General features: G+C 35.2%; 2 protein-coding genes and 1 pseudogene across 3 annotated transcripts; 2 read left to right on the top strand and 1 right to left on the bottom strand.

Annotated features, from left to right (window-relative positions):
- The first annotated feature begins 388 nt into the window (after positions 1 to 388).
- LOC145610076 (uncharacterized) lies at positions 389 to 10,275 on the top strand. Of its 2 annotated transcripts, none has more exons than XM_081665337.1 (11): positions 389 to 633; positions 1,606 to 1,824; positions 1,908 to 1,986; positions 2,070 to 2,164; positions 4,065 to 4,169; positions 4,255 to 4,334; positions 5,278 to 5,368; positions 7,629 to 7,736; positions 8,487 to 8,573; positions 9,683 to 9,751; positions 9,840 to 10,275. In XM_081665337.1, the coding sequence occupies exons 2-11, from the start codon at positions 1,606 to 1,608 to the stop codon at positions 9,969 to 9,971; spliced, it is 1,065 nt and encodes a 354-aa protein (XP_081521463.1). In that variant the 5' UTR covers positions 389 to 633; the 3' UTR covers positions 9,972 to 10,275. The 2 variants fall into 2 exon arrangements, with proteins under 2 accessions (XP_081521463.1, XP_081521462.1); XM_081665336.1 differs by having other exon boundaries at positions 1,543 to 1,824.
- Positions 5,934 to 6,507, bottom strand: LOC145612659 (large ribosomal subunit protein uL29 pseudogene; annotated as a pseudogene).
- Positions 10,276 to 11,465: 1,190 nt separating the features above from the next.
- LOC145610075 (fe(2+) transport protein 1-like) lies at positions 11,466 to 12,837 on the top strand. Its single transcript, XM_081665335.1, has 3 exons — positions 11,466 to 12,134; positions 12,256 to 12,405; positions 12,532 to 12,837. The coding sequence occupies exons 1-3, from the start codon at positions 11,466 to 11,468 to the stop codon at positions 12,835 to 12,837; spliced, it is 1,125 nt and encodes a 374-aa protein (XP_081521461.1).
- The last annotated feature ends 106 nt before the right edge of the window (positions 12,838 to 12,943 follow it).

Below are 12,943 nucleotides of genomic sequence, written 5' to 3'. Positions count from 1 at the left end.
CTAGTATGCTTGTTTTAATAAAATAATCATTATTTATAAACATTGAATCCCTATGGTATAAAAGACGTGTGGATAATAAATGAAATGAACTAATCAATGAGACAACATTTAATAACCATCCCATCTCAAAATACCAAGGGTTGCAATCACTAAAAAACCAAAGACACATAAATTACATTACATGTATATAGTATAATTACGAGTATTCAGAAACGGAAGGAGGACACGAATAGTTTCGAATAAAGGTAATTAAATGATGGCTTAAATGTGTTGAATGGGTGTCCAATTTATTGGGACCACAACACCCAAAATTGAAGATCTATGCAAGTAATTGTCACATTATATGTGAAATCAACAAGTCCAAATGTCATGAACCCTGAATTAACTCACCAAAAAGCCCAACTCAACTCTAACAAACAAAACAAACATTCTAGAATTCTCTCTTCAACTTTCTCTCTCCTCCCCTTCATTCGTCTTCTCACCTCCACTACTCCTCGATTTTATCACGCCGGAGTTCGCCGGATTCCGACGTATTCCGGCGAGAACCGAAATCCGACCACCTCTTTTTCCGGCGGACGGTGATTTCGCAAGTTACTAGATTCTTCCTCTTCTTCTTCCTTATTTTTATCATAGGTAATTAACTAATTACCTTTTAGTTTATATCAAATTAAATTAGATTAGGTCTTTGTTGATTTTTTGGTTTTATGTTATTAATTTTCGAAATTAATGTTATTATGTTCTAATTAATTGGAGTTGTTCGTCAAATTTGGAGTAATTAACCTTAATCTTGTGATTTATGTTGTTCAGTTTATAACATTATGCAGTATAATGTAGTCCATACTATTTTATGTTGATTGAAATTAAAGAAATGATTAATAATCACTAGAGAAAATAATGAAGTTCAATTTTTTTTTTTGCCTACTTTTTAACTTTACCTTTTGAGATATATACATAGTCACAGCCTTTTGCCAAATGGAAAATAAATTAGTCGTAAATGACGGTGATAATTATGAATTTGAGTGTAAATTAATGAATTTTACAATTAATAATTATGAGTAGGTCTTTTGTTGTCAACAATTAGCTTCTTACACTATACACTGTTACAAAGGAGCTTATGAATTTATGCTATATGAGTAATATGACGGATTTATCAATAAGCCATATCCTTGTACTCATTGAATCACAGTAACACTGTATGCAAATAGTCGTAAATCGTAAATCACCAAGCTAAGTGAAAATCTCGTTGGAGTCGGCACTGATTTTATAGAAATCATGCCTAATTGCATATATTTGGATGTATGGGAGGTTAGTAAAAAATTTGGTAGATCAGGGGTATTGGGCTTAATGTGTATGTAGTTAAGGATTATTACGCAATTAGGCATAATGTCGCTATGGGTGGTAATCGATTTTCCCCTACTTTCAACCTAGCATTCACCAATGGAATAAGATGCCTCAATTTTCTTTCTACTTTTCAAGTGAACAGCTTGGACATTCCTCTTCTTTGTCCTTATTTTTGTTTTTGAATTCGTTTTGTTTTCCCAGCTCGAATCAAAGGGCATTTGAGTATCGACTGAGCTAAAACAATTTCTACTAGTGATCACTCAGATGGGGGATCAAACAAAGAAATCAGAAACAACAATTGAAGAGGAAGTGGGGAGAGTGGTGGAGCAAGCAAAGGAATTGCAAGAAGCAGCAGCATCATTCATTTCTACGTCATCAAGGGAAGAGAAAGAACTTCGACAACGTGCTCGTTCACTTGATGAATCCATTGCTAAGCTTCGTTCTTCTGTCAGTTCTCTCACAGATCCCAGGCTAGCTGAGAAGGTTATTTGTCATATTCTGTAGAATTGAATTGATTTGGTTATTTTTGTTGTTTGTTGATGTAGTTGAAAACTTTTGTGGTGCAGCTTGAGTATGAATTGAATAGAGCTAACTGTATCCTTGCTGATGGAGATGCTTCATCTTTTCTTCCTGGCAAAGTTGAGAGTGTGTGTCATTTTGTTCTCTCATTTTGATTCTTTATTCTTTTGCTTAATTGACAAATAATTATGAGGTTTATTTATGAATAGGTTGGTTTTTAAAGAGGTTTCTTGGTCCAATTAATGTGCGAGCTATCAGGAAGGATGTGCAGTTAAAAGTCAAAGAGGAGTATAATAGTTACAAAGTAAGTTCAATTTACTGATTACCCCTGTATGATCTTATATATATACTCTTTTATGAATGAGAATCCGTTGATCCAGAATTGGTTGAAAATTGAGTGTATTTATGCATTGCATTATACTCCCTCCGTCCCATAATTACATGTAATCTTAAAATGTTTTTATAAAAATAACACTCATCATTACTTCCTTTTTAGCTTTCCATAAAAATTATACACAAAAATCATTACTTACTTTTTTCTCTTTTTCATATAAAATGCACACATACTTAAAAAAATTGTTACTTATTTTTTAACTTTTCCATGCAATATTCTTTACTTTTTATTATCCCCATACAACACTCTTCACTATTTATCTTTTCCATACAATATTCCTCTACTTCTTCCATCCTCCTTAAAAACTGTATTTTTTTAGAGGTATTTGCCTCTAATTGTGGGACGGAGGGAGTATATCAAAAGTTTAAAATGTTGTTTTTGAACACTGAGAACTAAACTTGTTACCTATTTAAAGGTTGACAGAGATGCATGAGGCAACAAATAATCAAACTTGAATAATATAAAAGGATAAATTAGAAAAATGAGCCCGGTGGAAGGGAGGAAGCTTGTGAGTGATCTTTTGCATTTCACCATTTTACTTGGAGTGCTAAAATTTTGTGGTTGCGTTCTTATGTACTCCCTCCACATTTTTTTAAAAAACATTCTAACTTTTTGCACTATTCTTCTAATCCACTTTGACTAATGTTAGTGATTTTTACATAACAAAAAATATAGTCATACGTGTGCACGGGAGAAACGTTTCACTTAAATAAAATATGGAGGTAGTAGTGGTTTATGGTAGCCTCCTTTTACTCTTCTTTGCTATACTAGCATATGAACATCTTTGAATGTGATTGGACCATATACTTCATTGTGTTGATGACTTGGTGGTGTGTATCCATAGAAATCGACATTGGTTTTTAAATGGGTTTAAAGTTGGTTCTTGCTCAGAGGGTTTGTTTATATGGTTGATGAGGGGTGTAAGGAAAGATGGAGATAGAGAATGGTGTCTGGAAAGTGGAAATTGGATTAACAACTTTTGGTTTCTGGAGTAATTTCCATGAACGTTTGAACTTGTTAGGCATTGACGGTCACCCTAAATTACCACTTATACTTTTAAACTTCTTGACAACTTTATAACGTATTCCCTTGTTTCAGTATTTCACTTTTAAAAGCCAACAAATTTTACTTGCAATTCATTTTTATTTTCCCTTTATAAGAAAGAAGACAATTGTTTCATTTATTCTCCAATTTGATGCTATTTTTGAGTTTTTGACTATAGAACTGGAGTGGAACCAAACTGAATTTATGTTTATGGCTTAGCTGTGAGTTCATAGTTTTTACTCCACAGTTGGATGACATTGAGATTTTAGTGATACCTTTTTTTTATTTTATTTGAAGTAGATGATCAAAAGGCAAACTATTGTTCTGTTGTAAGGAAAGCTTGCATTATTTAGTAGTTTAGTACATGTCAACACCCATATTGACATACTATGACCCCAAGTTTATGAAGGGTTCTTACTTGATCAGGTTTGTGAATCTCACATGTGCATAACCTGTTTTATACAATTGCAAAAGTCTGTTGTATTGCAATCACATCTTCCTTGTATCGTTGTGGAGTGTATTTTTTGTTGTGCTTATGTTGTAAAAATACGGGTGTTGCATGTGTATATACCATTCTGCTTATATATGGCTAAAGTTATGTGCTAAGTGGTGCAAGTATGAATTCTGTTCTGCTTGTCAGGTTATGGATGGCTAAATTATTTGCTTGCTAAGTAACCTATTGCCCTTCTGTTTCTTAGCCATTCCTTCTTTTTCTTTGAGTTTTTTTTGTTGAAGTTATCTATAATTTTACTCTTTGTTTGAGCAGGATAGAACTGCGTACTTGTTTCTTCTTTTTCCATCCATATTACTGATTCTTAGATCTTGGATGTGGGATGACTGCATGCCTGCTTTTCCAGTTCAACTCTATCAGGTACAGGCTACATTTAACCACATGACATCAGTTTTGTTCCATTGTATGCTTAAGTTATTTACTGCTGTTTTGTATACTTTGTAAGGCCTGGCTATTATTCCTTTACACTGGTTTGGCTTTGAGAGAGAACATCTTGAGAGTGAATGGGAGTGATATTCGTCCATGGTACTTGCTTTTGCTTCCTTCAAATCTTGCAGTCTCATTATTTCCTTGTTATTGCCTTCCAACTTAAGTGTGAATTTTTACTTGTGCATGGGTTGATTGTATTTGGAATAAAATGTATTACTGGCTTACTTCATTTTGCTAGTCATTTTCCTTTAACTTGCTGTTCACTGTTCTTTTTAGGTCTTTAATGAGCATGACATGTTTGAGTTAGATGCTGCTTTATTGGACTTATACACATCAGTTTGTGGTGCTCCTATAGTCAAAATTATTAAGTGGGATAAGTTTAAATTTGATCAGTAGCTTAAATAGTACCATGGAAACTGCACATGTACAGCCCATTGCATCTCTCCTTTTTTTTTTTTTTTTTTTTTTTTTTTGTTTGTTTGTTTTCTTCCATTCTCTGGCAGTGTGAGGAGTTTTATCTGCTATCACTATGCACCCAAGGTTGATTTTATCTGCACTCATCCCCTGTTATTGGAGGGGAGCCGTGTGACAATAACTGGCATTTTGGTATGCTATGTTATGTTATCAATTTTTTATGATGTGTCCTACTGTTGAACCAAAGAAAATGTCCTTGTAACACCTGATTTAAAATTTAGAACATAGAGAGTGGTTTCACATAAAGGAGGTTCTCCTTTAATATATATACTAGGGAGCCTGCTGTGCTATGAAATTTGATTAATGCAATTATTTTTTACGTCCAAGGAAACCTTTAAGAGCTTTAGAGCTCATATCAGCAGAAAAAGCCAAATTTGATTAAAAAAAAAAAAATACTACTGTGATGTTCTGTTTTCTGGAACCATATTTGTGGTGTTTGCATCATCCTTCAATATTTCATTTTTACCCTCCAATGGGCTCCCTTTGTGTCCTATTATCTTCCTAATGTTCTGATCAGGCAATGGTTTTGGAAAATGACTTTAGTGACCTTGTTTAAATTTTATAGGTGGATATATCATCACTATTGTGCAATGGTAATGGCCCTGGTGAGCCTTACTTGGGAAATAAAAGGCCAACCTGATTGTGCACAGAAGCAGGTCAGTCTTCTTAGAGTGCTTCATGACTTTTCATCTTTAACTAGAGCCTGAAGTGATGAAATCATCTCATTTTGTACCTGAATAAATTGATCCGCTACATTAGTGGATATACAGCTGCTTATTCCAATTATCTACACTGTTATGGGTCTATTAGAAGAATTACTGCGACAACAGCAACAATAACAAATTCTTACTCCCAAATTGATTTAGGATCGGCTAACATGAATCATCATAATGAACCGTGCGACAAAGAAACAAAGACATAACAAGATAACTAGTTGAATAAGTAGAAAAAAAAAAGATGTGTAGAGTGAGAAAAAGAAAGAGCATCCAAGCAAAATTTAAGAGAGTTGTAAAAGAGTGCCAAGAATAAATTTTAGGAAATTTTGTCAGAAACCACCCGTTTAAAACACTTTTTTGTCAAAAACCAGCTGAAAATTTTTTTGTTGTCTTAGACCACCCAATTTTAAAAATTTGTTGTCAAATGCCACAAGAGTCTATTTTCCGGCATTGACTCTGAACTCTGGCGTTGACCCTCCCCACATGCAAGGCACGTGACTTTTGAACCCCTCACTTCACGTTTTTTCCCCTTCGAAAAATTTGGAGTTACCTCCATTATCTCTCTCCTCTTCCTTCTCTCTCGTCTCTCTGTTTTATCTCTCTCCTCTTTCTGTTTCTGGGATGAAGATCAGGTGGCAGAAACTTCTTCTTGTAAGCTTCCCTCAATGCCGACTTCTGCTTCTGTGACATTACTGTCAATACTTGCACAATCCCTAACCTCGCCACCTTACTGCAAAATCCCCAAAACAAAACCCAATTAATTCATTCAAATCATACAATAAACCCTAAAATTAAAAACCATTGAAAATTGAAATAAAAAAATTACATTTTTGAGAGCTTGTTAGGAGCACCGCCGGTAACCTTAGCAACACGGAGAAGAGCGAGCTTGAGATTCTTAAGCTGATACAGCAAATCAGCCTTAGGCTTTTGCCTCATCTCATGTGGTTTAATTCTTGCTGCAAAATTTCACACACAAAAAAAAAGGTTTAATTGAATCAAAACAGCAGTTTGAAGACATTAAAAAAGCTTCAATTCATCGAAAATGGAGGAGGGAGAAAAGAAATCAGAAGTGTACCCATTACTGAGTTCCTGAGGTGGATTTTTGCTGCAAAACGACGACGAATATGGAAACTCCTAAAAAGGATTTTTCCTGAGGAGAGAGAAGGAAGAAGAAAGAGATGATGGGGGGAAGGGAGGGGTTTTTAAAAAGCCACATGCAAGGCACGTGGGTAAGGTCAACGCCGGAGTTCTGGGTCAATGCCGGGAAATACTCTTGTGGTGTTTGACAACAAATTTTTAAAATTGGGTGGTCTTAGACAGCAAATTTTTTTTTCGGGTGGTTTTTGACAAAAAAGTGTTTTTAACGGGTGCTATCTGACAAAATTTCCTAAATTTGGCAAAGGAAATCAATAACGTTTATAAAACATGAATTGAGTAAAATAATAAAAGTAACTACTAAGTCCCATGATGAACTATCAATTTAATTGATTTTTTGCACGTGATGTACCACCTCTATTTCATATTATTTGCAATTGTGGAGAGTGCACGGACTCCTAGGCAATATTTGTTTGTGAGGGTAAGATAGAGAGAGAAAAATAAGAATGCATGTGATGAGGAGAGAGATAGAGAGAAATGACAACCTTAAAAGAAAAGAAAACATTAGTTGCAAATAATGTGTAGCATTCATTTTTGGCAAAATTTGCAAAAAAATATGAAACGGAGGTAGTATTACTCATAAATTTATTTAGAATCGGAAAATAAATCTTTTTCTCCGTATTTATCTTCACTTGTCGGACCTTAGAGAGCTGAAGGGACAGGTACCCCCACATGTACCAAGGTCACCACCAGTGCCCCCTTTAGGTACTTACTCCTTTGAATAATACATTGTTGGGACTAGCGTGAAATAAATCTGATTGTTTTCCCTGGAACTGGTATTTTTCTGTTAAAACTACATCCGGAGCTGTAGATAATTTGTTAAGGGAACTATTTAAAGGTATATTGCATCCTTTTTTTTTTTTTTTTTTTGACGCATTGCATCCTTGAAGATGATTTACTTTCCTCAAAAAGTTAGAAGCCAATTGTACTCTGATATATAAATGTGTGTCAAGGGACTGGTTATTATTTGCAAGTTATAGCTATCAGGCGTATCAGCTATGTTTGTTTGTTGTTGTTTTTGTAACTCCTGGTCAATGTCATACAGAGAGGGGTAAAACTTTTCCTACAATGGGCCATGATGCAAGGAGTTGCAATGTTATTGCAAAACAGATATCAACGGCAGAGGCTGTACACTCGCATTGCACTTGGAAAGGTATGTGCTTTATAAGTTGATAATGTGCTCATGTATGCCTTGTATTTTGCTTAGATATTAGGAGTTGGATGCTCTGTAGTTGTTAAGCTGCATGAAGCTTGGACCGTTATTAACTTCCAAGGTTTGGGGTTTTTCCTTCTCATTGTTTGGCTTGTAGGACTTGTTTATTGTCGTCACCTCTTTCAACATCTGCATTCTCATAGAGTCATAGTGGATCTTCAGCCAAAGTTCTCGTCATTTTCTTCTGTAATATATATCATGTAGAATGTGAAGCAAACTACCTGCCCCTCCTAAGTAATATTACATAATGCGGTGAAAATCTTTCTGCCATAATTTTAGAAATAAAAAGAGGGGAAAAGAGAAAAGGGGTAATCAAGAGAACCTCCTCCCTCCGATACTTACACGTTATGTGTTATGGTGTAGCAGTCTGCTGTGAAATGATTTTATGGGAAGAAAAGTATTCTAAAATGTTGAATAATACAGTAATAAAGTTATTTGTAACTTGAAGGAGAAGCTAGTTTGTTTGTAAAGGAAAAGGCTCTGTTAATAGAGCTAGTTTGTTTGTAAGGGTTAGCTTATCTAGCTAAATTGGGGGAGCATCCACCTCTTGAAAGGGGAATCATCTGTAATTTCCGGCTTATAGTCAATCAAACACCTTATTGCCTTATTCTTACATTTCATCTCTAGATTCAGTCCAAAGATATGTTAATATATAGGAATCTTACGTTGTTATCTTCTGACATATTTCAGGCAAAGAGAATGGATGTTGTGTGGGGAGAAACAGCTGGAGAGCATGGCCAGCTTTGGCTGCTTTGCCCTATACTATTTATTTTGCAGGTAATTGAAGATTAATTTATCTGCTTTAGTAAGATCTTTTATTTTTTTAATCGCTGCAGGATTTTATATTACTGCATACAAGTATTTTTTTTTATTTTTTTATTTTGGATTATGGATCAAAATTACCTTAAAAAGAACAAAATAAAGATTGAGGCTTTATAATCCCATTTGGGGTTACAGTCCTTAGAAATTTAAACATGATAACATGCTTAGGCTTGCACTTCAAATGTTTTATTGGGTGATCTTAGGGAGGGGTGATTGTGAAAAAGAGCTAGGGAGGGGAAAATTAGCAGGCCATTTACTCAGCATGAATTGTGTTGGTGGAATCCAGGTATCCGTATGTAGATTTGACCAAAATAGCTATTATGGGAAAATATTTCCCGCCATAACAAGATGACCTAAAATAATGAATTTCACGTTCACGGATTACCCTTATGCCACAACTCCACCCCCATTCCGTCTCTATTGCTACAAACAGCTACCTAACCAAAAGAATAGATTTAGGAGAACAACCCCTAACCTGGCCAGTGAACAGCACGGCAACCCTCACTTTATCCTCATTCATTTTATTCATTAAACATAAAAATCAGCGACAATTTCCTTCTGCAAATAAAGAAATAAGTATAAACAAAAACAAAAGAAGAATAATATTTAAATGATGATATTTGGTTTTAGAGGTGGATTTCTTATCTCCATTCAGGCAGAGCGATTGTGCAAGGCTGAAATTCTTTGGAGATTGATTCTTTTAAGGTTGTGACTCTCGACTTTTACAGCTGATAAATAGACCTCGGCTTTTCTGATAAGTTTGGATAAGTCATACACTTCATTAGTGGGCAGAAGTTGGACGGGAATATGAGAGCTTGGTTTTTATTCTGTAACTTTTTTCCTCCCTTCTCCAATTTAGCCTCTTCTACATATAAAATTACCAAGTTACTGCTGGAAATATATTTGTAACTGAAGGCAATCAATTTACAGTACTTTTTTATAATAATATTGACATGAGTGTGTTGATGCATGCTTGTTAGAGGATGAGTTGAATCCTGATTGCAAAGATCTGCCTTGGTTGAAGACTATGTTTCTTGAATTCATGTACTCTGCAAAATTTTCAGGGTTTTGAGGCATATGTTGGGTTATTGTTGCTTCAAACAGCATTTGTTGGATTTGTATCTGAATGGCAGGTGAGCTACCTTGTCTGTCCGTGTAATTTCCAGAAAGGGATATATGGTTTTACTTTGTGTGAGCATTAATATTCTTGACCTATTTCAGGTTGTATTTTGTGGATTTCTCTTGGTTTTGATGGCAATTGGTAATTTCATAAATACTGTGAAAACTTTACTTGTGAAATCGCGGTTTAAGGCAAAGATGAAAAGGACTAAAAGTAAGCAACAGCTCGAATAGGGATGGCATTTCTGAAAGTTCAAGTCTCATACTCCCGAATTATTTTTTATTTATATCCTTGGTCTGTTGGCTTTGCGTTTCTCTAATGTAACTGAAGATTATATTCATGTAGTTGAGATGTACACATTGTTCTATAGCATAACTCCCTTCCCCCTAAGAAAAAGAACAGAGGTCATTATGTATTTGTAATTGTTGGCTTACCACAATCATTGAATATCTGCATTTTTTTTGATATTGCTTAGATTAGATTTGTATTAATCAATAATAAACGGGATGTTACCCAGTATTCAATTTTGACATTTTATTCCCTGTTTCTCCTAATCATCTTTCTCAAAATCAATCGAATTTTGAAGGTGCACTCACTCTACGTGTATTATGCAAACAATGTCTCAACTTAAGAGCTTACAGCTTGTTCTTTGTTTTCGATTTCTAAAAACTAAAAATTGTGTATGGATAGCCACATACTTTGGTTTATCACAAAGTCTTATATGTGGCTAGCCACACGGTGTGGCCAGCCACTATAGGGGTTACTTTGCTAGTGTAACGGGGGTTACTGGTTAGTGCTAAAGGGGTTACTTTGTCATTGTTATAAATTTACTCGGTCAGTGTTATAGGGGTTACTAGGTTAGTGTTATAGGAATTACTCAATCAATGTTATAGAGGTTACTTTAAGTGGCCACACGGTGTGGCCGGCTACACACAAGACGAGCTGTTAGTTTATTAATACTATTCTAACCTACGAGTAATTTTTTACTTAAATAAGTGAAATGGTAAACAAACTAAAGCTTCAATATAGCGTAAAGAAAATGAGTGTTTTTTTATGTTAGAAGAGATGAACAAAATTTAACATACTTAGGCCCTGTTCTCTTACGTTGAAATTCAATTCATTTCAGTTTAGTTCAGTTCAGCTCAGCTCAGTTCATTTCAGCTCAGTTCAATTCAGTTCAGCTGAGTTCAGTCAAGTTCAGTCAATGAGAACAGGCCCTTAATCATATTGAAGTTGATAGCAACTACTCAAATTATGCAAAAATACATCTTTGCTTGTAATTAACAACTCATTGACTTTCGCATTGTTATCTATTATTCATCCAAAGTAGTAACCGTTGACAAAAACTTATGATGAAATATAACATCCAATAAGAGGCATGATACTTGCTAACTTATATTCTGTAAGTACGTACGGGCGTGTACTTTGCGCACGGATTATTCACTTTCGACTACTCCCTACACATGCCATGCACAAGCTCATTATACCAATTTTAATCTCTATTAACAATTCTAAATTAATTAGTAATTACAAATAAACAACACTTAATTACTTAAACTTAGACTACTATAAGTACTCAATGATCTTAACCCCAAATCATCATCACCAATCACACTCTTTTATTTAAAACAATAGTTAAAACATACACAAACTAAGCTAAGAGGCAAAAAAAAACAAAAAAAAAAAAAAGAAAAAAAAGAAAAAGAAAAAAGAATATGGTTAGGGCAATGTCTAACAAGAGAATGAGGGTACTCCAAACACTCTCGATCTCGATCGCTCTCCTCATGATCATCCTCCAAGCCTCCTCGGCTCGAGGGCAGGACACCTCCGAGTGCGATGTGGCCGCTAGTGGTGGATGTTATGACAAGGAAAAATCCTTGAAGCTAAAAGTCATAGGCATTTTTACCATACTAGTAGCTAGTGTGATAGGAATAGGGTTACCCTTATTTTCAACGGCTTTTCCTGCGTTACACCCCGATCGTAACGCGGCTATAATAGTAAAAATCCTAGCAGCAGGGGTAATTTTGTCCACGGGTTTCATGCACGTACTTCCTGATTCTTGGAATGATTTAACTTCACCATGTTTGCCTGAAAACCCTTGGAGAATTTACCCTTTTTCTACTTTTATTGCTATGGTTACGACGGTCTTGACCATGATGATGGACACGGTTGCAACCGCGTACTTTAAGAAGAAAGGGTTGAAGAGAATGCACAACCATTGTGGTAACCATGGTACCGACAACGGTGGTGGTGTTGGTGCTATACATCACATGCAAAGTCCTAGGGAAGGTGACATGGAAATGGTTGATCATCATGACATTAGTAGCAATAAAAAACAAGGTGTGGAATCCGAGGAGAAGCAATCACAACTCTTGAGATATCGCATTATTGCTCAGGTACGTACTACAGTAGTTTATTTATTACCATCTACCAAACAGGCCAGGTCGTTTATTTTATGTTTTGATTTGCAGTGCATTGTGCAATAGATCATTGTTATTGATTTGTTGTTACATGTAGGTATTAGAGTTGGGGATAGTAGTGCACTCAGTGGTGATTGGAGTGGCAATGGGTGTTTCTAACAATCCATGCACAATAAGACCACTTGTCGCGGCTATGTGCTTCCATCAGCTCTTCGAGGGCATGGGTCTTGGTGGTTGCATCTTACAGGTACTCAAATATATGTTAAAATAAATCTATATGTAGATTTATGATTCTATAAACCTAACCCAAAATCAACTCGACTACTGAAAAACTAATTTTGATGGTGTATATGTATAATGTATGTTATTTTAGGCCGAGTATGGGATGAAGATGAAAGCAATAATGGTAGCATTCTTTTCAGCAACAACACCATTTGGGATAGCTCTTGGGATTGGCATGCTAAGTTTTTATAATGAGAATAGCCCGGCTGCCCTAATTGTTGTTGGAGTGTTGAATGCTATTTCTTCAGGACTACTAATTTACATGGCTTTGGTAGACTTGTTAGCAACTGATTTTATGGGACCTAAACTTCAAGGAAATATCAAACTTCAATTGGTTTGTTATCTTGCTGCCTTCCTAGGTATGGGAATTATGTCTCTCATGGCAAAATGGGCGTAACAACTTGAAATATATCATATGTATGAAGTTCGTTAATGCATAAGAATTCCTCTTGTAAGGAGGGTCTTTTAATATTTTTCCTTTTTATTAAAAGAATGTATGAAGC

The sequence above is a fragment of the Chenopodium album genome, chromosome 24, assembly GCF_948465745.1.
Source record: "Chenopodium album chromosome 24, dcCheAlbu1.1, whole genome shotgun sequence".
In the NCBI taxonomy this organism is placed as follows: domain Eukaryota; kingdom Viridiplantae; phylum Streptophyta; class Magnoliopsida; order Caryophyllales; family Amaranthaceae; genus Chenopodium; species Chenopodium album.
This window is presented reverse-complemented; position numbering and strand designations above follow the sequence as displayed.

What these genes read in the sequence shown, in the direction of transcription:
- LOC145610076 (XM_081665337.1), top strand. Translation starts at nt 1,606, where the DNA reads ATGGGGGATCAAACAAAGAAATCAGAAACAACAATTGAAGAGGAAGTG. An exon ending in TCTTCCTGGCAAAGTTGAGA is followed by an intron (nt 1,987 to 2,069) that starts GTGTGTGTCATT and finishes ATTTATGAATAG; the next exon opens with GTTGGTTTTTAAAGAGGTTT. An exon ending in CTATACTATTTATTTTGCAG is followed by an intron (nt 8,574 to 9,682) that starts GTAATTGAAGAT and finishes CAAAATTTTCAG; the next exon opens with GGTTTTGAGGCATATGTTGG.
- LOC145610075 (XM_081665335.1), top strand. Translation starts at nt 11,466, where the DNA reads ATGTCTAACAAGAGAATGAGGGTACTCCAAACACTCTCGATCTCGATC. An exon ending in GATATCGCATTATTGCTCAG is followed by an intron (nt 12,135 to 12,255) that starts GTACGTACTACA and finishes TGTTACATGTAG; the next exon opens with GTATTAGAGTTGGGGATAGT. An exon ending in TTGGTGGTTGCATCTTACAG is followed by an intron (nt 12,406 to 12,531) that starts GTACTCAAATAT and finishes ATGTTATTTTAG; the next exon opens with GCCGAGTATGGGATGAAGAT.